The sequence below is a fragment of the Gymnoscopelus microlampas genome (genome assembly GCF_963454915.1).
Source record: "Gymnoscopelus microlampas genome assembly, chromosome: 16".
Classification (NCBI taxonomy): Eukaryota; Metazoa; Chordata; class Actinopteri; order Myctophiformes; family Myctophidae; genus Gymnoscopelus; species Gymnoscopelus microlampas.
In genome coordinates, this window is record NC_139953.1 from 7157008 (window position 1) to 7179560 (window position 22553).

Here is a 22553-nt window from a genome sequence, read left to right on the forward strand (position 1 = left end):
ACCCCAACGGCAGCCCTACAAGCTACCAGTTGTGATCTGTAATGAGTCCAACCACGATATTGTCATTCCGTCAAAATGCACAATAGCAGAGATCTGTACTTACCAGAGTATCTTGTTAAAAGAGCACAGTGTCGTCAAGTCAGACGAGCCTTCCCAAAACCCCACCTTAGCTTTTAACTTTGGTGAATCCCCAATTCCCCCTGAATGGAAGGAACGCATCACTCAGCAGCTCATCAATATGCCTGATGTGTTTGCGCAACATGACCTGGACTTCGGCCGGACAGATAAAGTGAGACACCACATAAAGCTCTTATATGAATCTCCTTTCAAGCAGCGTGCTCGACCGATACACCCACAAAATATCGAAGCAGTTCGAAAACACATCCAAGAGCTTCTTGACACTGGAGTTATCAAAGAGTCAGAGTCTCCATTCTCTTCACCAATTGTGGTGGTCAGAAATAAGAACGGCCAAGTCCGGTTGTGCATTGACTACCGACGTCTGAATCTTCAGACCATAAAGGACGCATATTCTCTCCCTAAACTAGAGGATACGTTCTGTGCACTCAACGTTTCCCAGTGGTTTTCCGTCCTCGATTTGAAATCAGGGTTCTATCAGATAGAAGTTGAGGAGACGGATAAACCAAAGACTGCTTTTGTTTGCCCCCTCGGCTTCTGGGAGTTCAACCGCATGCCCCAAGGTGTGACGAATGCTCCGAGCACATTTCAAAGATTAATGGAAAGGTGTATGGGGGATATGCACTTAAAAGACGTGTTAGTCTTCATTGACGATTTGATTGTGTTCTCAAAAACCCTAGAAGAGCACGAAGAGAGGCTGATGAAGGTCCTCTCTCGCCTCAAAGAGTATGGTCTGAAACTGTCCCTGGAAAAGTGTGTCTTCTTTCAGACATCAGTCCGTTACCTTGGCCATGTGGTGTCCAGGGGCGGAGTTGAAACCGATCCAGAGAAGATCACTGCCCTAAAGACTTGGCCAGTCCACCAGAACTTGAGAGAATTAAGGTCATTCCTTGGGTTCTCGGGATACTATAGGAGATTTGTGAAGGGCTACTCCAGTATCGTGAAGCCACTTCATGACCTCACCTCCGGCTACCCCCCTTCTCAAAAGAAAGCCAAAGTGAAACAAAAATCAGACCAGTACCGAAACCCAAAAGAGCTCTTTGGAGAGCGATGGACCCGTGCTTGCCACAATCTCACCACTGCGAATCCCCAGAAGCCCTACGTACTCCACACTGATGCCAGCACCACCGGGCTCGGTGCTGTCTTGTATCAGGAGCAGGAAGGCAGCTTTGTGTGATAAGCTATGCAAGCAGAGGGTTGTCACGAAGTGAGAGTCGCTACCCAGCGCACAAATTAGAATTTCTGGCACTAAAGTTGGTCAGTCACTGAAAAGTTCAGCGATTACTTATACAACAACCACGTCACTGCCATTACCGACAGTAACCCACTGACATATATACTGACCTCAGCAAAACTGGACGCGACGAGTTATAGATGGCTGGCAGCATTATCTACATTCTCGTTCAAACTCCTCTACCGCCCTGGAAAGCAGAACGGTGATGCGGACGGCCTGTCCCGCAGACCTCATGGGAAGTTGGCAGATGATTACAAATCTCAAAAAGAGAGAGAATGCATTCTCCAGTTTACCCAAGGCCACCTTTCTGATCCAGACAACATCGATGCAGTGGACGAAGAAGAAGCAGTGCAGGCAATCTGCGAGAGGCAACTTATCTACAGTGTCAACCCTGACGACCCCAGTAGTGCTGATAGTGTCGCCTTGGTTGAATGTCTTGCCATCTCCGCTGATGCTGTACCCGACAGCTATGAACAAGAGGATCAGTCTGGAGGATTGCCAGCCATCCCCCATCTAACTGAAAAAGATCTAATAATGAAATTACCCTGCCTGAATTTAATAATAATTCATGGGATTAAATGAGTTCATTTCAGTTGACTTATAAAGTGCTAAACACGATTAAAAATGCCTTTTGAAATACATACATTTAAGTTATACAAATATACCTAAAATGTTGCTCTACAAGTCTGTTTAAAATGAAAAACAAGCTATATACATGAAAGGAAAAAAACGTTGCCAAACAAACAACAAGGTGCCTTACAGGTTTCTGCAAAAGGTTAAAACTACCTGGCTCTACCTGTTGATTGCCTCCCCAAGTGGCCAATCAGTGAGCCTGTGAGCCTTTTATGACCAGCCCACTAGGGATTACTTCCTGTTACTATATAAGCAGAGAACTTCCTTTTCCTGTTCAGATACACATGGTGGTTCTTCATTGTGCTGTTGTCAGGGTTGGGAAGTAACGGATTACATGTAACGCCGTTACGTAATCAGAGTTTAAAAAAAAACGTAACGGTAACGTCTTAGAGTACATTTTAAAATGTGTAATCTGGATTACAGTAACGGGGGTGTTGTAACGGGCGTTACAGGAGGATTACATTCTCCCACTTCCCCTCATTAATTTTACAAACAAGTTATACATTATTATAACACCAAACAACCACCTGCAAGAGCGCACACTCCGCACAGACCGCAATGAATTGGAGTTGAGCGCAGCGCGCAGCTCTCTGTGTAAAATCCTCACAGTGGAGGCTGCTGCTGCGTCAGGAGCGGTGTTGCCAGACTTTGCGAGAGAAATAAGTAAGTAAGTAAGTAAGTAGATTTTATTTATAAAGCACATTTCAAAACAAGGTTACAAAGTGCTGTACAATGGAGCATGATTAAACAAAATTAACACGATAACAACAGAGTATAAAGGTATATAAATAGAGTAATAAAACAATACAACAAGGATTAAAACAAAGCAATTTGTCCATGAAAGTCAGGTAGAACTTCATGGGTAAAAATGCTTACGGAACAAATGTGTTTTTAACATCCTCTTAAAACCTTCAACAGACTCTGCATTTTTTAGGGCCAATGGTAGGGCGTTCCACAGTGTGGGAGCAGCCACTGCAAAAGCCCGGTCACCCTTTGTTTTGAGGTTGGACTTAGGTATTTTAAGAAGGCCTTTGTCAGAAGACCTGAGGGATCTCACATTGTCCTTAGGGGGCAGTAGGTCCGAAATATAAGATGGGGCCAGTCCGTGTAATGCTTTATAAGTGGTTAAGATAATTTTAAAATCTATTCTGGACCTAATTGGTAGCCAGTGCAGTGCGGCTAACACCGGAGTTCTTTGTCGTTTTGAGTCGTGAGGCACTCACTATGGGAAACAGCGCCATCTGGCGATGCAACAGAGCTACACAATACGCTCCCGGGGCCCATTTCATTGGGCTAGAGGGTATGTCACGTAACCGGCTGTCCCTTCCCCTTTCCGGAAGGACATATAAGGGCTGGTCGTGACGTAGTACTTCCTCTTCAGTTCCTCTGTTCGCAGATGTTACAAGGCTACACGCTTGTTAAAAACTGAATTCTACATTTATTCGACAATTACTACACTTCAGGACCCAAAGTGAGAAACCAGCTTTAGCCCTAAAAGCGGAGACTAGGATAAGTCACCCACGGGTTTTCTCGCTCGACTAAACTCCAGGAAACTAACTTTATTCTACCTCGTGGTGAGCCGGTGTTAGCCCTTAGCTGCCTCTGAGCCTAGCCGCTAGCTGTTACTAGCTTCGGCTACCTCCACAGCGCTAACCCCCTTTCCCGCTGAGCTAACTCCCCGAACAGAGCTGTTAGCCTAGCTTTTTGTGAGCCGACGTTAGCTTAAAGCTGTTCTTAGCCTAGCCGCTAACTTACTAGCTTAGCTGTTTGGCTACTTCCACAGCGCTAACCCCCTATCCGTTGAGCTAACTCCCCGAATAGAGCTGTTAGCCTAGCTTTTTGTCGCTCTTTTCCACGATACTCGAACTGTGTTGCTTGTCTCGTCCGGCTCCCGGTGAGGCTGCTTCGTCACAGATACGGCCTGTGCCGGTAGTTTTAGTGGACACCAGCGGCTCTCGCTCTGTCCCCCCGAAACCCTCCCGCGATACTCGAACTGTGTTGCTTGTCTCGCCCGGCTCTCGGTGAGGCTGCTTCGTCACAGATACGGCCTGGCTTTAACCAGCTTAACTGTTTCGGCTACAGCCGCAGCTGCTTCTTTCACCACGCGATGGCTCGCTACGGTCAGGCCAGGGCCTGTACGGGGAACGCCGAAGGTGCTAGCGGTGCTCGCCCAGCACCACCGCGACACTCCCGCCTCCCTACCCCAACTCCAGCTGCCACGAGCGGTGGCCCGCGGTAAGCTAGCCCGACCCCCTTCGTGAGCGGAGTACGCGACGTTGACCGCCCTGTTCCTCCCAGTGTCTACAGAGCAGAAGCAGGGTAGTTTTTTGCACATTCTGTGAGGTCAGTACAAAATATAATGCCTGTTTTTTGTGCCAATAAAATTTGTTACAAAGAACCAAACCTTTGCATTATTCAAACCATGTCGACATGAGTCCACAATGCTAGGAAAATGGTCGGTGCTCGTCCTCCTACACTGTCGGATACAACATGTTATGCATATCAACGTCAGTATATTGTGGTACTTAATGCTTATCACTGTGCCAATATGTCTGTCACACTTGTCACATATTGCATTTCCAAATACGGCTGGGATACGATATAATGCCTTAATGTCAATATATTGTTTTTATTGCCTGTTTTTGTGCTATTATGGTTGTTCTTTCACCACACCCTGCATGGTTCAGACACTATCTGAAATAAACCCATAGTGATTGGACGGAACCGGTTTCTCGGCCTTCCAAACACTGACGGGATACGAAGTATAATGCGTTTATCCATTATTTTTATATAATGTTCGCCATTATGCCAATGTGTTTGCTACACTGAATTGACTAACTCTGAACTAAGCCCTTAATGATTGGACGGAACCGGTTTCTCGGCCTTCCAAACACTGACGGGATACGAAGTATAATGCGTTTCTCCATTATTTTTATATAATGTTCGCCATTATGCCAATGTGTTTGCTACACTGAATTGAATAACTCCAGTGCAGATGGGAAAACCAGTCTCCAGCCTCCACAGCCAAACAGAGGAGCATGTCGCACTTACTGTAAGATCTGTGAAGAAATACCCTGTGATTGTGGTTTTACATGCGTTGAAAAGTACAAAACCTTGTCTTTTTCCAACTCCGCCTGTGTGCCAGGGAGAACGAGGACCGTTCTCGATGGTCTGCCTTTGGGCCCACAGTATCCGAAAAACCCCTCGTCGGTTTTTCAGATACGTGTGGGACAAGCAATCTGACCCCCCCCATGAGCCCACAGTATTTGGTAAAGCCGGTTCTCGTTTTTCCAAATACGTGTGGGACAGAAACACTGCATGTACTGACTCCATTGAAGGTAACAATAAAACCAGTTGTAAAATCAATTGTAAGAACGGTACCACCCCTGTCCGCCAGAGGGCGCCTTTGCACCTTGGCACAGGCGTCACGCCCGTTTTTACAACCGATTCCACCATCTTGGAGAGGGCGCCAAAACGCTTCTGCATCACAGGGCCCTCTCAAGATGGCCGAACGGAAGGTAAACAAGTTACATACTTCCGTGTCCGACCGGAGACGGACGTCGAGCGTCCCCCACCGGATGTTGACGTCGGGGAGGTACCGCGTACTGTCTCAGGTGACCTCCCCGAATCCAACTGTTTCCTTTTCCGACCGGAGACGGACAAGGGGCTTCTCCGACCGGATACCAATGTTGGGGAGGCACCGCGTGCGGGGTCACGTGACTTTCCCGAATCCTTCTGTCAATCAGGTAACACCCGTACTGCCTCTATCGAGCGTCACACGTTTGGCAACGCCAGAGCGTGCGAGCGCGTCACTGGTCTCCATGACAACGGGCAGACAGCCGGTGGAGCGAGCAGTTTCTTTAACTCGCCTCAACCCACTAGCTCGCTGTCTAGCGAAATGGAAAGCTTGCGACCCGTCTCATTGGGTGCTGCGCACCATACAGAAGGGTTACAAGTTACAGTTTTGCATGAAACCCCCGATGTCAGACAAAGTGATTTTCTCCAGCGCGACGGGCGCAGCGGCAGTTACGTTACGAGAGGAGGTTCTCTCTCTCTCCTAAACAATGGCGCAATAGGAGAGTTCTCCCCAGATCGGAAACGCCTGGGTTTTTACTAAAAGTTTTTCCTGGTTAAGAAAAAGGGGGGGGGGTGTACGTCCCATACTGGACCTGAGAGGTCTCAATAAATTTCTAACGAAATTAAATTTTCGCATGCTGACGAACGCAGCGTTACTACGCACGGTGCGTCAGGGCGACGGATGGACCAGCATAGACTTAAAGGATGCGTGTTTCCACGTTCCCGTCTACCCGGTGCACAGGAAATTTCTGCTGTTGTTTTCACCTAGCGGCTACCTAGCCTCGCTTACGACAACACTGTGTTGCTTAATGCAGCAGGTACGTCAGTGTTACACTGGTTTTCTGTACTGGTCAGGCTCATTGCAGCAGTAACACACTGTGGTTGTACCGGTCAGCTCCCCTGGACAACAACGTGATTTTCCACGTACCTTTACATGCCTCCTATGTCAGACACAGGATGTTCCTCTCATGCGGAGAGGTAATGCAGCCATGTCTCTGAGAGAGAGGGACTCTCTCTACTGAGCAAGGGCATCTTCAGAAAACCGTCTACGAATTGGAACCTAGAGGTTACTTAGGTAACCCCGTTTTTTTTCCCAGTTTTTGGTACAACTGGTTTTCGTGTGTTTTCTGGCCAAAGAAGGAGGGGGGAGGCTATGTGACCCTTTCTGGATGAAGGGGTCTCATCAAGTCTCTTACGAAATTCAGGTTTCGTATGCTGATGACCGTGGCGCTCCTGCGCACGTTCGGTCAGGGGGACAGGTGGACCAACGTAGCCCTGAGGCGCGATTACTGTCGGTTTTTCACTGTCGGTTTCTAGAAGGAGCGTTTTGGTTCCGTCCCAGCAGTCCTCCCTATAGGGTTCTCACTGGACTCGACCACGCTCGCAGCACGTCTGTCTCAGGAGTGGTTAGACGGCTTCCTGTCCTGTGTGAGGCCTTTCCACGTAGGAAAGACAGTCACTTACAGGCTGTGCGTGCAGGTGGCGGGTCTCATGACTTCAGCCATACACCTGACCTGCCTAAGTAGGCTATTTTGGGACCTTTCAGAGGTGGATGCGGGCTCTCAGGATCCCACCTACCGTGGACCCTCGACAAGGTCTGGTGTCTCCACTTGCGTGGATTCACTTAGGCTGTGCTCATGCGCACCCTTTCTGTCAGAAGGCGTCAGGGGAGGCGCTGTGATCTCACGGACGGCTGTCACGACGGACGCCAGCCTGATTTGGACCAGGTTCGATCGACCACAGGTCGATTTGTTTGCCTCAACAGAGAACGCGAAGTGCTCTCGCTTTTTCTCGGTGAAGGCAGCGGACTTTTCGTTGGGACTGGACGCGTTGGCTCACAGCTGGCCGAGGGAACTGCTTTATGCATTCCTGCCGCTGGAGTTGTTCCGCCCGACGTTGGAAAAGGTCAGGCCCCAGGGCCTGACTGTACTGCCAGTTGCTCCAGGTTGGGGCGTGTGGGGATCGGAGATAACTTCTCTGCTCCACGCCGAACCCGGGTCCCTTCCTCCGATCGCGGACCTGCTGACGCAGGTGGGGACCGAGATCAACCACCCCAGCCCCTGGGACCTAGATCTGTGGCTCTGGCCTGTGTGAGGGCCAACCTAGATTTGTGTGGTCTGCCCCCTGACGTGGTGGTTACCATCCAGAGGGCGAGGGCCGTTTTCTACTAGGGCTGCCTATGACGTCAAATGGAATATTTTCGTGTCATGGTGCCAGGGGCAGTCACCAGTGGTGGTGGCTTTTCGGGCCCCGGTACGCGGCTTCCTTTTTCTCTTGCAGAGCAAGCTGAATCAGGGTTTGACCTTCTCGACGGTCATGGTGTACTTGGATGCCATCTCCGTCTGCCACGAAGGTTTTCGAAGGCGGGACGGTTGGCGATCGTCACCTGGTACGGCGGTTCTTGGGCGGGGCCAGACGGACCAGGCCGGGTAACAGGCCTCTGTTTCCGGCTTGGAATCTGGCGGTGGTGCTGAATGCACTCTGCCTTCCCCCCGTTTGAACGTCTCGAGACTGGGAGCCTCAAGGTGTTGAGTCTGAAAACAGTCTTTTTGGTGACCCTGGCTATGGCAAAGAGGGTCGGTGACCTGCATGCACTCCCGGTGAGTTCGGAGTGCTTGAGGTGCTCTGGGGATAGCAGACGGGTTCTGCTGACGCCAAACTTGGCGTTCGTTACCAAGACCGGGGGGGTTGCACCGGCTCCGGTCGGATTGGTTGCGTTTCATCCACCTCCTTTCGCTTCGGCGGTGGATGAGCGGTCACTTTGTTTCTGTCCAGTGAGGGCTTTGAGGCTCTACTGTCAGGTGACGGCGCCTGGTAGGTCGTAAACACGATTGTTTGTCACCTACGGCTGGGGTGACCAGCGGAAAGCGATGGCCAAGTCAACGCTTTCCAGGTGGATAGTTGAGGCCGTAAGGCTCGCCTATACTAGTAGTGGGGCCCCAGTACCTGTTGGATTGGGGGCGCACTCGACTAGGGGATTGGCTGCTTCCTGGGCCCTCTCTAGAGAGGTTTTCGGTCCAGGAGATTTGCAGGGCTGCTAACTGGTCATCTCCTTCGACCTTTGCAGCTTTCTACAGCCTGGACATGGCGGCTTCCTCGGTGACGCACGCAGTCCTTGGCGTGGCAGCCTCATCTACTTGAGGTGCCTTTCTCCCCCTGATGTGATCCCGTGGGGCTAACAATCTGTTGGGTCCTAGGGAGCAGGGGGGCCCTGTTCCCTTACTAGGAGGTTAGTAGGTGACGAGCCTTGTCTTCTATTAGCTGAATGGGGAAGACTTCGGTCTGTCGGGGTTTTCGTTTATCTCATCCCTTGTGCCGTGTCCAGGCCCGGTGGGCCTGGGCGTCCCTGAAGCGGGGGCCCGCCGTGTTCGGGTCCCTGAGCCAGTAGGGGACGTGCGGTTTTTTCTGGGGATACAATGTTTTTAACGCTTCCGGGGGGTTTATAGATCCCATAGTGAGTGCCTCACGACTCAAAACGACAAAGAACTAGAGGTTACGTAGGTAACCCCGGTTCTTTTAGTTTAGGAGTGAGGCACTCACCAAACACCCCTTTGTTTCGCCACTGCGAACAGAGGACCTGTGGTAAGAGGAAGTACTACGTCACGACCAGCCCTTATATGTCCTTCCGGAAAGGGGAAGGGACAGCCGGTTACGTGACATACCCTCTAGCCCAATGAAATGGGCCCCGGGAGCGTATTGTGTAGCTCTGTTGCATCGCCAGATGGCGCTGTTTCCCATAGTGAGTGCCTCACTCCTAAACTAAAAGAACCGGGGTTACCTACGTAACCTCTAGTTATGTGTGCTCTGCGGTTGGTGTTTGTGAGGATTCTGGCTGCCGTATTCTGAACTAGTTGAAGTCGGGATAATGATGAACGGCTCAGGGTGGTATAGAGTCCGTTACAATAGTCGAGACGGGAGGAAACAAAAGCGTGCATGATTTTTTCCAGGTCTTGAGAAGTGAGCATTGATTTTATTTTTGCGATATTGCGTAGATGGTAGAAGCATGACTGGGTAACCTTTTTAATATGGAACTCAAAGTTCATTTGATTGTCAAAGAAGACACCTAGGTTCTTTGCAGACTGTTTGACATTAGTTGCCAGGGGACCAAGGGACAGACAAATTGCATTTGAGCTAATCTCAGGGCCTATGATGAGGATTTCGGTTTTATCAGGGTTGAGTTGTAAAAAGTTTTGTGCCATCCAATTGTTGATACCGGTTAAACAGTCATGCAAGACTGTGAGTTTAGTGAGATCAGTTTGCTTAAATGAGAGATATAATTGTGTATCATCAGCATAACAATGATAGGATATTCCTTCGAAGCTGTTAATAAGAGTGCCAAGGGGGAGCATGTAGAGGGAGAATAGAATTGGACCAAGTATGGAGCCCTGGGGGACCCCACAGGTCAGGGGAGCTGAGGAGGAGACATAATTGTCACAAGCGACAGCCACACTTCTCCCAGTCAGATAGGAGGATAACCATGTCAGGGCCAACCCGGTTAGTCCCGCCCACTGTTGGAGCCTATTAAGGAGGATGGAATGGTCTATCGTGTCGAACGCTGCGCTCAAGTCAAGCAGCAGCAGCACTGAACACTCACCGACATCGGCTCTCATAAGGATGTCACTAGAGACTTTAAGTAGTGCAGTTTCAGTGCTGTGCTTCTGGCGGAAGCCGGACTGAAACTTATCAAATGTATTGTTCTGATTAAGGAACTGTAGAAGTTGATTACAGACAACTTTTTCTAAGATTTTTGAGATGAAAGGGAGTTTGGAGATTGGCCTATAATTACTGTGAACTTGTGGATCAAGGCTTGGTTTTTTTAAGAGTGGTTGGATACTTGCGTGTTTAAAGTGATCGGGCACACACCCAGTGGATAAGGAGCTATTGATGATTGACAGAATGTAAGGATTTAGACAGTTAAAAACATATTTTAACAGGGCAGTAGGAATGGTGTCAACAGGGCTAGAGGAGGGATTCATATGTGACACAATTGGTGAGAGATCCTCTAAGGAGATCATGTTAAACTGGGACAATGACGGCACTGGGGGCGGATGGTCAGCTATGGTGATACAGGGCGGTGTTATCTTAGATCTAATATTGTCCACTTTAGCAAGGAAAAATGATAGAAATTGATCGCAGTCATCATTAGAGAAGATAGGAAGTGGGGGGGGAGCAGGGTTAACCAGAGTGTTTACTACAGTAAAAAGAGCTTTTGGCCTATTCTTATTAATATTAATCAGATTAGAGAAATAAGCAGCTCTTGCATCCTCAACTTTGTGATTAAAAGCAGACAGAAGTTCCTTCATGAGGGTGAAGTGAACTGTCTCCTTAGTCTTTTTCCACCGTCGCTCTATCTTTCTACATTCTCTTTTTAATCTGCGAATGTCCTCGTTTATCCACGGGGATGCGTTGACAGCACCAGCACACTTATTTTTTATTTTGAGGGGGGCAACTGCATCTAGGGACAAACACAAATTATTAAAATGGCAGACAAGGTCATTGGTGTCAGTGGGAGCTATCACAACCTTACTAAGATCTGAAAAAACTTTTTCAGCAGAGGAACTGTTAAGAAAGCGAGAGCGGGTTAAACGTTTGATGGGTTGGGTCTCGGCAATAAAATCTATGTTAAAAAGAATATATTTGTGGTCAGAGACAAAGAAATCCCCCACATGTAGATTATTGAGGTTCAATGACAGTGTAAAAACTAAGTCCAGTGTGTGACCCTGGTCATGTGTTGGCCCAGACACATGCTGAGTCAAATTCAGTGATTGCGTAATACTCATAAATTCATTAGCTAAGTTGTCGGAGGGATTGTCAACGTGAAAGTTGAAATCACCTGTCAGGACCAGATTATCAACCTTCATAACGACAGAAGATAAAAACTCTGAGAATTCCGTTAAAAACTCACTTTTAGAACCTGGTGGGCGATAACATAATAAAATAAAAAGAGGATTGGCAGATCCAATCCTAAGCAGGAGAGCCTCAAAGGTGTCAGACCACCTCCACGGCCGGACAACCTAGGAGCATTAAAAACTCTGCAGGAAGCGGGGCAGAGCTTGTTCACAGTTACGTTGTCTCCGTCTTTCAACCAGGTCTCTGTTAAAAATAAAAAATCAAGGTGATGCGATTTAAAAAAGTCTCTTAAAATGAAGGGCTTTTTACAGACGGACCTGGTATTAATTAAGGCCATTTTGAATGGAACAGGCATAATGGCAGGGGCTATAGGTAAACAAGGAATGTAAATGAGGTTAGATGGAGTGACTGTGCGAGGGGTGATATTGTTGAGTGAAAAGTGTCTGGACCTGATAAGAACGGGGATGGTCATGGGGCAGAGGAGGGAAATGGAATCAGCATGAACCATAGGGAGATGCTCATGATTATTGCAATGACAAACTACTGTAGTGGGATCATGCTGGGGTGCATGTCACTTGCAAGCTATGAACTGTATGTAGTGGGTAATTAATAGATTGGTGCCTTTTGAATTTAGGTGCAGGCCATCACGTTTATACAGGTGATTACTGGTCCAAAAACTGTCGAAATCGCTGATGAAGCCAGCTCCGGTGGCCTGACAGAACGCTTTTTGCCATTCATGCAGGCTCCAGAGCCTGCTAAAGTGTTCAGGACTCTTTGAGGGGGCTGGGATGGGGCCAGAAAACACACATGTTTTGCCCAGACTATGTACAGTGGTGGCAAGTGACTCGAAATCTTCCCTCAGTTTGACAGAAAGTCTGTTAAGGACATCATTCGAGCCAACATGAACAAAGAGGGTATGAGCAGTGGGATGGAGATCTAAGACAATAGGGGCCAATTCAATAAGTTTGTGGACTTTTCCACCAGGGAGACAATAGGTGATGGCACCAGGGATCACAACAGCTCTGATAATAGAGTCACCAATGATGACAACCTCTGGGGACCTGTCCTTGCATCCTCCCTTATAAATGCATAGTTTGGACCGGGAGGCATGCGTTAATCCGACAGACCTTTTCTCCGACTATGTGGCATCCGCGTGCGGTTAGGGTTAGGGTGCGGGTTTGGTTCGGGTTTACTGTTTAATGTCGGAGCACTGCGCTGTCGGAGGAATGTGCTGTCGGACTAACGTACTGCACCCGTTTGGACCAGAGGGGATTGTCCTTAAATGTATTGGTAATGGTGGCATTGGTGACGTCACGTTCCGCCGCAGCTGTGACCATCACGTCGCTGGGGGATCCCCCATTGACGTTACTGTCAGCTGGGACAGACGCTGGAGTATCGGCTGGGATTTCCTTGGCAGAGGTGACGTCAGTCGTGACGTCACGATTGTCCACAGCTGTGTCCATCAGACCGCTGGGCAGTGGGGGAGAAAGCTGCACGTTAGTAGTAGGAACACGCTTGGACTTAAGGACAGCAGGAGACGAGGGGGTTCTGCGACGAGAGCGTTTATGGTGGATTCGAGGGGTGGATGGACATGAGCGCTTTCTGTTGGATTTGGAGAAGACCTGTTGCTGATAGCCAGCTGGCGGACGAGGGTCGGGTAGCAATCCATTTGCCACAATCCGCACGGTGGTAGGTGTTAGCATCCCATTAGCCACAGCTAGCTCGCTGCTAGCCGCTGGCTCCGGGGTAGCTTGTTGTGGCTCGGATAAACAAGCCAGTGGGGTAAAAAAGTTGTTCAGTGGAATGGGGCTATCGGTACCGCCAGGAGAGAACCAGGGAAGAGAACGCTTTCTCCCATTCCTGACGACAGAGGTCCAGGAGCGGCCCGGAGTGGGACTCGAACAGCGGGGTCCGTTGGGAACCAGTTTGTCCAGCCTGGACTGCAGCTGCGATTTCCTCCGGAGGACATCCTTCAGGACTCCCTCGATGGTCTGGAGCTCGGACCTTAAGGTGACCAGTTCGGAATCTTCTGGGGTAAGTGGCGACATCTAAGGGAAGAGAAAGAACTGCCAGTACACAGTCCAATAGATAGAAACTGGTGTTGTTGTTTAGCCAAGGGCTAAGTGGTTAGCAGCGGCTAGAAAGGCTACTTACACACCTGGACTCCGAAAGGAGTCCAGTGCGTTGATCAGATGTTGTAGATATTATAGATGTACAGGTAGGATGAGATCCAGAGCGGTACTTACACACACTGCGTTGAACGGGTCTAGCAGGGGTACACAGTTGTACCGGTGTCGCAGGATAACGAGTGATTTCAGTCGTTATTGATGGTGATCTTCGACCATAGTGCAGTATGGCCATCAAACAATCAAAGTTTAAAAGCGCTGTTAAAGACAATGTCTAAAAGTAGGATAAAAACGGGTTTAAAAAGTCATGAGACAGGACCTCTAAACGCCGAGATGCAACGCTGGTCTATGAAAACCAGCCCAAAAGAAGTGACTATAAAAGGCCACACAAGCACTTCAAAGCTATATATGTCGTCCATTAAACAATGTGCATATTTATGTATGTTGGCTATTTGAAAATAGACGATCTACAAGCTCACAACCGTTCTACCATTATTTACAAGCAACTTCAGAAAAATGTGGCTTATAATAATCAGACCAGGCAACAATGCAGACAGATACTAGGGGTGCGTTAGGAAATACAGCACTGACTGAGCACTGCCCAGGGCTTACTTTTGATTGACTCTCTTTCAGATGTTATTCGTGGCTCTCTTTTTCGTCCTCTTTGCAGTGATGTTCCTGCATAAAAGCCTTTACTCTTAACCTTAAACTGATCAGATGGTTTGGTTAAAGGAACTTTAATCTATTAAAGTGTCTTTCTTTGGTTCTGATTGTTACTAGGTTCTGATAGTAACTTGGTATATTCTATTTATTTTATCTAGTCTATGTATAGCCTTCATCAGCCTGTCAGTGATGCGTTTTCAACAGAAATGCGCATATTGGCAGTCAGCTGTGTAACACTAGCTGGTTAACGATGGCTCGTTGAGCCTGTATGCGCATTTGACCACATAGCAATCAACAGCACTAATTAATGTCAGCTGTGTGTGTGCGTGTGTGCGTGTGCGTGTGTGTGTGTTTAATGTCCAACTGAATGTTTTCTGTAGTGTACATATCAAGTCTTTCCCTGTAGAGCAGGGGTCTTCAACAGGGGGTCGGGGACCCCTAGGGGGTTCTCAGAGTTACTACAGGGGGGTCTCCAAACCTTTGCCTGATAGGACCTTTTTCTTGTATTTACATTAACCACATGAACCCTAATATCCCTATATTCTGAGGGGAACTTAAGAAGAGGTAGAGGGGAAAAGAGCAGACCAAGTACAGAGCCTAGGCTCAACTACTAAGGACTGAGAGTTTGACATGTCTGATAAATACACTGATGACAGTGCTGTTAAACAAGTCTATGAAGCTATATATGAAGTCTATGAAAAGGTTTAATCTGCAACACAAATTTTGTACAATATGTAGTGGGGGTCCCTGCTTCATCTCTCCCTTAGCTAAAAAACCTTGGGGACCCCTGCTGTAGTAATCAGAGTAGACCCTCTCCCTCACGCTAAACTTAAATGACTTCTAAGTTCCACTTCTCCCCAAAAGGACAACTTTATTTTCCATCCTGAATGACAAGTCTAATATTATTATTGTATTTTGGTTATGTGCGATAACTGCAAGCCAATGTTCAGAGATTCAGTATTTGTCTTCCGTTCTCTGCACTGGCTCCCCGTAGCAGCTCGCATTCAGTTTAAAACCCTGGTGCTAGCCTATAGAGTAGTGAAAGGAACAGCTCCTTCTTACCTCCGGGTTTTGGTCAATGCCCACACCCCTGCCCGACCACTCCGGTCTGCCACCTCGGGGCGACTGACTCCCTCGCCACTCAACGGTCCTTCTGGTCGATCGACACGGTCACGACTTTTTTCTGTTCTGGCCCCACAGTGGTGGAATGAACTTCCCACTGATGTCAGGACAGCAGAGTCACTGCCCATCTTTCGCCGCAGGCTGAAAACCCACCTCTTCAGGAAACACTATCCTTCCTCTTTGCCTGGCCTACTTGTTGTTAACTAGTTGTACGAACTCTTGTTTTATTTTTGTATTGTTTTATTGGATCTTGTTTAGTCGACTCACTTATTTGTTTTAGCTCGTGCTCATTTGATTTTGCCATTTTTGTCTCATCTGTCTAAGAAAGTAGGTAGCTGATATATTGCACTTTTACCTTAGCGCTAGGTATACTCTTGGTTGCTTGTTTTTGCAGGAAATGTACTTAAAACTTCTGGTGATTAGTAGTTTTCGTTCCCTACCTATGTTGAATACACTTATTGTAAGTCGCTTTGGATAAAAGCGTCTGCTAAATGACTGTAATGTAATGTAATGTAATGTCTTAATTTCTTTAATTAACATTTATTTTGTTGGCAATAATTCAACTGTCAGCCAGTGTTTTGAGACATATTGTCTTTTATTGCTACAAAATAAATGATAAAAATAAATTCTACATGCATAAATTATAATTTAAAAATATTTTTAAAAATGAAAAGATCGGATCGGGAAAGATCAGGATCGGCAAATACTCAAAATCAAAAGATCGGGATCGGATCGGGAGCAAAAAAACGTGATCGGGACATCCCTACTTAAAAGTAATCCAAAAGTAACTGAAAGTAACTAGTAGTTACTTTTTAAATGGAGTAATCGGGATTACGTCACTGACTACATTTTTTAGCAAGTAACTTGTAACTGTAGGGGATTCCTTCTTAAAAGTAACCCTCCCAACCCTGGTTGTTGTTTACACAGACACAGAGACAATCTTTTGCAATCCACTTGGTAAGACTAAAACATGATCTTCCAAATCAAATCATCCACATTCCTAATGTTGTTAGACAACTTCTGATTTGTATATTGTGTCATTTAAACTTTGTAGAGCAGTGTGAGACCAAGGTGTGCAAATCACTGACCAGCCAGGTGATTTTGCAGTGTGTGCCCATTCATTCATTGATCAGCGGTGAGTGAGACAATGTATAACTGTTTGGTTGATTTAACTCAGCTGATGGTTATGTTAATGAGTGTTATAGCCAAAACAGTTGGCAGGATTTATTTTGTATTTATGTTACATGCTGAAACTGTGATTATTTTAGTGTGTGTTACTGAAGGAACATGCTGTTTAAAACACACATGTAGCATTTTGGGTTATAGTGATTGAAGAGGTCATGTTTAGCATCTTTCACCTGTTGCTAGCCAGGTGGGAGATATTAAGCACGTTTGAGCCATAAATACCTCCAAGTTACTTCTCAAAACAACCTTTGTGGACATTTGAAGTGTACTTTATATACAATTTACCTCATTTCATTGTAAAAGTTAAAGGAGAATTTTATAGTATTTTTGTAAAAAGAAGAACAGTTCATTGAATGTTCAATACTTGAAAGATGTATAAAGAAAATAAGCGCTTTAAAAGGTTTTCAATGTATATTGAAGTACATGATTACTAAAAAGAACATGTTTAAGCTAATTAATACAAGTTAAAAAGTGTTAATTGTTGCTATTTCATGTGGATTTAAAAACATGATCTACACACAGAGTGTGTGTGAATAGCACAAGCTATTGGGTCTTGTCTGATCTAATATAGGTGAGTTTTTTTTTATTATTGGGTGATTCTGATTCCAACCATCATCTACTCCTGGAGTGCTTCATGTGGAGAAGAGGACAGCGCTTCCCTTCCATTCGCTGAAGAGCCCAGGTGCATGTGAGACTCCACCGTCTCCATTACCCAACTTCAACGATCCCCCAGATCCATAGATTCCCAGTTCATCTGGGTGGCGAGCTAACCAACCTACAGAGTCTGGACACTGATGGTGATTCCCCTCCCTCACGGATTGTGTGGTAGGACTAGTCAGAACACTGTCACGATTCAGATAAAAGGGCCCCAACGAGAACAAAAACCTCAAACTTTGGGAACAAAGGGTTTTCATATCTTTTGCCGGCTTTATTATTTCCTTTGTTATTTTCCATACTGCAGTTGTTGTAATTTCTATTGTTGTAATAATAAGTGGCCACCACAATTCAAGTCATCATTGTCTGTGTCATTATTGATATGCAACACTGGCTCTTAAAAACACTAGAGTTTTCTGATATTAGCCCAGATATTGACATGCACACTATTGACTACTACTTACCTGTTTTCTCTATTACTAGTTCGTAACTAGGGTTACACATACATGTTATTGCTTTGTTTTTACCTGTGCAGCACTTTGGTCAACTGAGGTCGTTTGAAAATGTGCTCTATAAAGTTTGTTTGATTGATTGATTGATTGATTGCAAGGGGTCATGTGACAAAAAAAGATGTAGAAATAAGACAGCTAGCTTACAAGTCAGTGAGCAAGAGGAAGTTGTGGTCGACAGCAGCATCAGGGAGCAGAGAGGGCTGCAGAAGCAAGATGTTGACTTCCTTTCCAACGCCTGCGTTGTCGTCTGCCACACGTATTCCTCCGCTTAAGGCCACTCAGCACCTCCGGCCGGGGATTGGCGAGGCCATATCTAAGCCTAACCATGTCAATGTAAATTTAATGTATGCATAGTTTGGTTCTAACTGTGGAACCAGCATGCATTTGTGTGTTGGGGTTGTGGAGGCCCTGAGACAGTTTCAGGCCCAGAGGCCCATAGACTCAGGATCTGGCCCTGTCTACAGTTCAAGACTTATAGTCCAAAACGTAAAGTGAAACAGTTGCACCATCTGTTGTACAAACTCTATCCAGCCCACCGCTTCCTCATGTCCTGACAGCTGCATCCCATGGCTGACACAGCTCTGGGTATAGGCAACCCGGCTTGGTGGAGATCTGCCCTCATAGGAGCACACATTTGTAGTATTTAGAATATACTGTAAGCCTTATAAATATGATCACTAAACAATTTTGTAGTTGCAAATAAAGCAAAATGCAGTGTGCAGCAGCATCATCATCATCATCATCATCATCATCATCATCTTTCTGTCAAATCCAAATCCAATGGCCAATGTGTTTTGTACTGTGTACAATTACAAACTCACACCTGAATCAAGAAAATGAAGAATCAGCTTTATTGTCACATCACTGGTTTACAGGTGTAAAGAAGTGGGTGATTTACTTTTTTGCGTAAGCTCCATCATTTTGCTGTTATTCACAAAGGGAGAAGAAAAAGGAAGGAGGACAGGGAGAGGGAGGGCAGGGAGGAAAAAAAATCAACCATCAAAGAAGCATGTCAAAGAGATCCTCCAAACAATATTGTATATAAAACTCTTAACTTCAACATGTTATTTTTCATAACTGTTTCAAGCTTTGAGAACGTACTGAGAAAAAAAGCCAAGTTAAAATCTATTCAAGGATAACCCTAAACCTGTGCCTCAGACGACGCAGTCTCTTGACTGGTTACCTGGGTTTGTGGAAGTGTTGGTCTGAGGCAGCTCTTCAGTGAAGGCGTTCTCCAGCACTTTTAGGACAGATCTGCTAACTTCATTCTTGAAATCCTGACCCATGAACACGTACAACAGCGGGTTCACGCAGCTGTTGATATATGCCAGGCAGAAAGTTATGATGCTCACACGTTCCAGTGTTTCATAGTACTGAGTTTGCTCTGCCGCCATGAAATAAATCAACCGAATTTGTTGCATGATGTGATAGGGGGCCCAGCACAGGAAAAATGCGCCGATAACAGCTGCTATAATTTTGAAGGGACGACCTGATTGGCTGGCCAGCAAGCGATTCCTCCTGATCCGGTGGATGATGACAGAATAGCAGGAGACGATGACGGTGAAAGGGACCACGAATCCCATGAGGAAGCGAGTGATGATCATGGCCCCACGTCGAAACTTCAACAACGGTATCTCTGTGGATGTAGGGACGATATTATCGGTGAGTGCAAAGTTGGTGCGGCACATAATGGTGTCGTCAAAAATGGTGGCGCGTGTGTCCATAAAGATGAAGTAAGGGGAGCTGAGCGCCAAGGCCTGTACCCAGACACCCAAACTCACACAAGACGCCTTTCTGACGCTGCGGTGGTTCCTGGCCCACACTGGCCACACCACACATACATATCTGTCAACACTGATGACCATCAGAATGTAGATGCTGGCATACATGATCAGGAAGATAACGGTGCTGTCCAGTTTGCACATGAATTTACCAAAAGGCCAGAAGCCGTCCAGAGCGCTTTCTGTGATTCTCAGGGGCAGGAGTGCTGTGAAGAGGAAGTCAGCCACAGCGAGGTTGAGGTACCAAACAGTGTTGATGGTTTTCTTCATTTTGAAGCCCGTCACCCAGATGACAACTCCGTTCCCCAACATGCCAAGCACAAAGACCAGGCTGTAAATGACGAGGCACACGATCTTGACAGATTTTTTTAGTTGTTCATCCTTTTTTTTTATATCATAATCAGAATAATCAGCATAATACTCCTCATCGTCCTGCCCCAAAGAGACGTTTCGACCAGACAAATCCATGTAATAATCTCAATTGTCCTAAAAAGAAAAAAGGTACATGCTTTGTTTTATTACACCATTTCTTAATTTCTACCTACATGTATTATTATCCTCTAGGTAAATAAGACTATTACCATGTATAATTACAGGTAGGGTAATTATCAGGTAGGGTAAGTAATGTTTTTGGGTTAAAACAAAAAGTGTTTTGTTAAAAGGTTAAAGCACTATATTCTGATAGTAATCGTTGCTAGAGTGTTTGTTCAGTAACAGGAGTCTCCCTGTCTCTCCAGCTCTTTCATAAACAGAAAATACATTTTCCGGTAGGTGTCAAAATCTCAGTCAATCAGGAGAAAGTACCCATTTTTAAGCTTCATTTTTATAGTGTTCCAGTTCCAATTTTGCCTGCTCATTTTTTCTTAGTGTCATCACTTCCAATTTCACTTGTTTAATCTATATCCTGATTGAGTTCTCTATTCTGATTGGATACAATTGGAAATGAAACTGAACTGAAACAAAAATGCATTTTCTGTTTTATAAAGAGCTGGAGAGACGAGGAGACTCCTTTTACTGAACAAACACTCTATAGCAATGAGTACTATCAGAACATAGAGCTATTTAACACTTATTTAAACCAAAGAAAATCACTTACCCTACCTTTAAAAACTGGTTATGTAACGCTAACAAAAACTCACAATATAATGTTTTCGTGATAAGTCCAGAATACAATATTTATCACTATATATATATATATATATATATTAAAAAAAAAGAAAATGACTGTGTGTAGGATCATTTCATATTTGCGTGTCATGAAAAAAAATCCTGCACACTGTCTTCACTTACAGCAGCAGTTTATCACAACGTTTTGGTCTAGACCGCAACGTTGCAATGAACTACTGCTGTAAGAGAAGACAGTGTGCAGGACTTTTTTTTGTGACTGTCTATATAAAGAGAGAAAAGAAAAGAAAAGCTACCCGTTTCAAAGTGTTGAAGAGACGTCAGCCAAAGAAGTGTCTTGTTCAAACTGTGGTCTGTGAGGATCTCACGTCACCTTATAGCACCCTGTGGGAGGTGTCCTATAGGCTATAGTTGCTGTCACGCAGAAACCTCCCATCTCCATATTTTTCGTGTAAATTAATGCCCTACTTTGTCATACTACAGTGTCACACACAAGTTGTAAAACAGCCTAGATCACTTCTGAAATTCAGGCTCTGGAACAGGGGGTCTCAGACAGTTATTTCTCTAGAAGCCCCCTCTGACTTGCAGGCCCCTGGACCCCTAGGCCTGTGACAAACAGCCAAAAAGGGCTTTAGTTTTCGAGATACCCCTCCCGGAGTTAGGACAAAACACAACATTGTTTTTCCTCATCTCTATGAAATGGATTGTTGTATAAAAATATTTTACTGCAAAAGTGGTGAAATTGATATATAAAGTTATACACCCCAAACTAAAAATAAAGCCTGGCCGTCTGGGGGTTGAGGCATATAAAATCATTTAGATTCCCAATGGAAGCTCTGATAGGTTTAAAACTTGGCATACTTGAAGTCAGGACATCCCTCTACATTCTAGAAAAGACTGAATGTCAATATCTGAATGTAAATAGGAGATACAGTCATTTGAACACATACCTACAATAGGCGAAAATGTAAATATGTAGAATGTTGCTCTTTACTTTGTAGTGACTCTGACATGGATTGTCATAGCAAGACATATGATGTCTTGTTGGAAAGGTGTGGTTCTACTGAATCCAGCAATACCAAATACCAAAAGTAGCTTTAATACTCATGGAGTTATGTCACTAAACGTATATGGTGTCCCAAATGGGCAAATCATGAAACAGTCCTAATGAAATCTACAGTATCACACAGATTAGCTCTATTTTCAATTCACTTATCAAAGGGTGGAAAAGTATTAACAAATTCACTTGAGTAGAAGTCCCTAAAATGTATTAAATGTCCCAAACTTGAGAAAACTAGACATTTTATGCAACTTCAACAATAGTGCAGAAAAAAATGCAGGCAGGGACGTGCTGGGCCCCTAATTCCTATTTTTTTGCAGTTTAACATGTAACCTGTGTAGCATGCAGTTTAACCTGTAACCTGTGTAGCATACAGTTTAACCTGTAACCTGTTGTTTAACGTGACCTGTGTAGCATGCAGTTTAACATGTAACCTGTGTAGCATACAGTTTAACCTGTAACCTGTTGTTTAACGTGACCTGTGTAGCATGCAGTTTAACATGTAACCTGTGTAGCATACAGTTTAACGTGACCTGTGTAGCATACAGTTTAACATGTAACCTGTGTAGCATACAGTTTAACCTGTAACCTGTGTAGCATTCAGTTTAACGTGACCTGTGTAGCATGCAGTTTAGCATGTAACCTGTGTAGCATGCAGTTTAACCAACCTGTGTAGCATACAGTTTAACCTGTAACCTGTGTAGCATACAGTTTAACCTGTAACCTGTGTAGCATGCAGTTTAACCTGTAACCTGTGTAGCATACAGTTTAACCTGTAACATATGTTACAGGTTAAACTGTATGCTACACAGGTTACAGGTTAAACTGCATGCTACACATATGTGTAGCATGCAGTTTAACCTGTAACCTGTGTAGCATGCAGTTTAACCTGTAACC

The 22553-nt window shown here is 45.5% G+C and overlaps 2 protein-coding genes across 2 annotated transcripts in view; one reads left to right on the forward strand and one right to left on the reverse strand.

The window, feature by feature from the left end:
* LOC311062531 (C-C motif chemokine 4-like) overlaps nucleotides 1–22553 on the forward strand; it is a 405685-nt gene that overhangs the window by 364587 nt on the left and 18545 nt on the right. The window lies entirely within an intron of this gene.
* Nucleotides 18845–19939, reverse strand: LOC311063791 (formyl peptide receptor 2-like; the record flags this gene model as incomplete). The annotated part of the gene is made up of 1 exon (XM_084083391.1): nucleotides 18845–19939. One exon carries the CDS (start codon nucleotides 19937–19939, stop codon nucleotides 18845–18847), a length of 1095 nt encoding a protein of 364 aa, XP_083939517.1.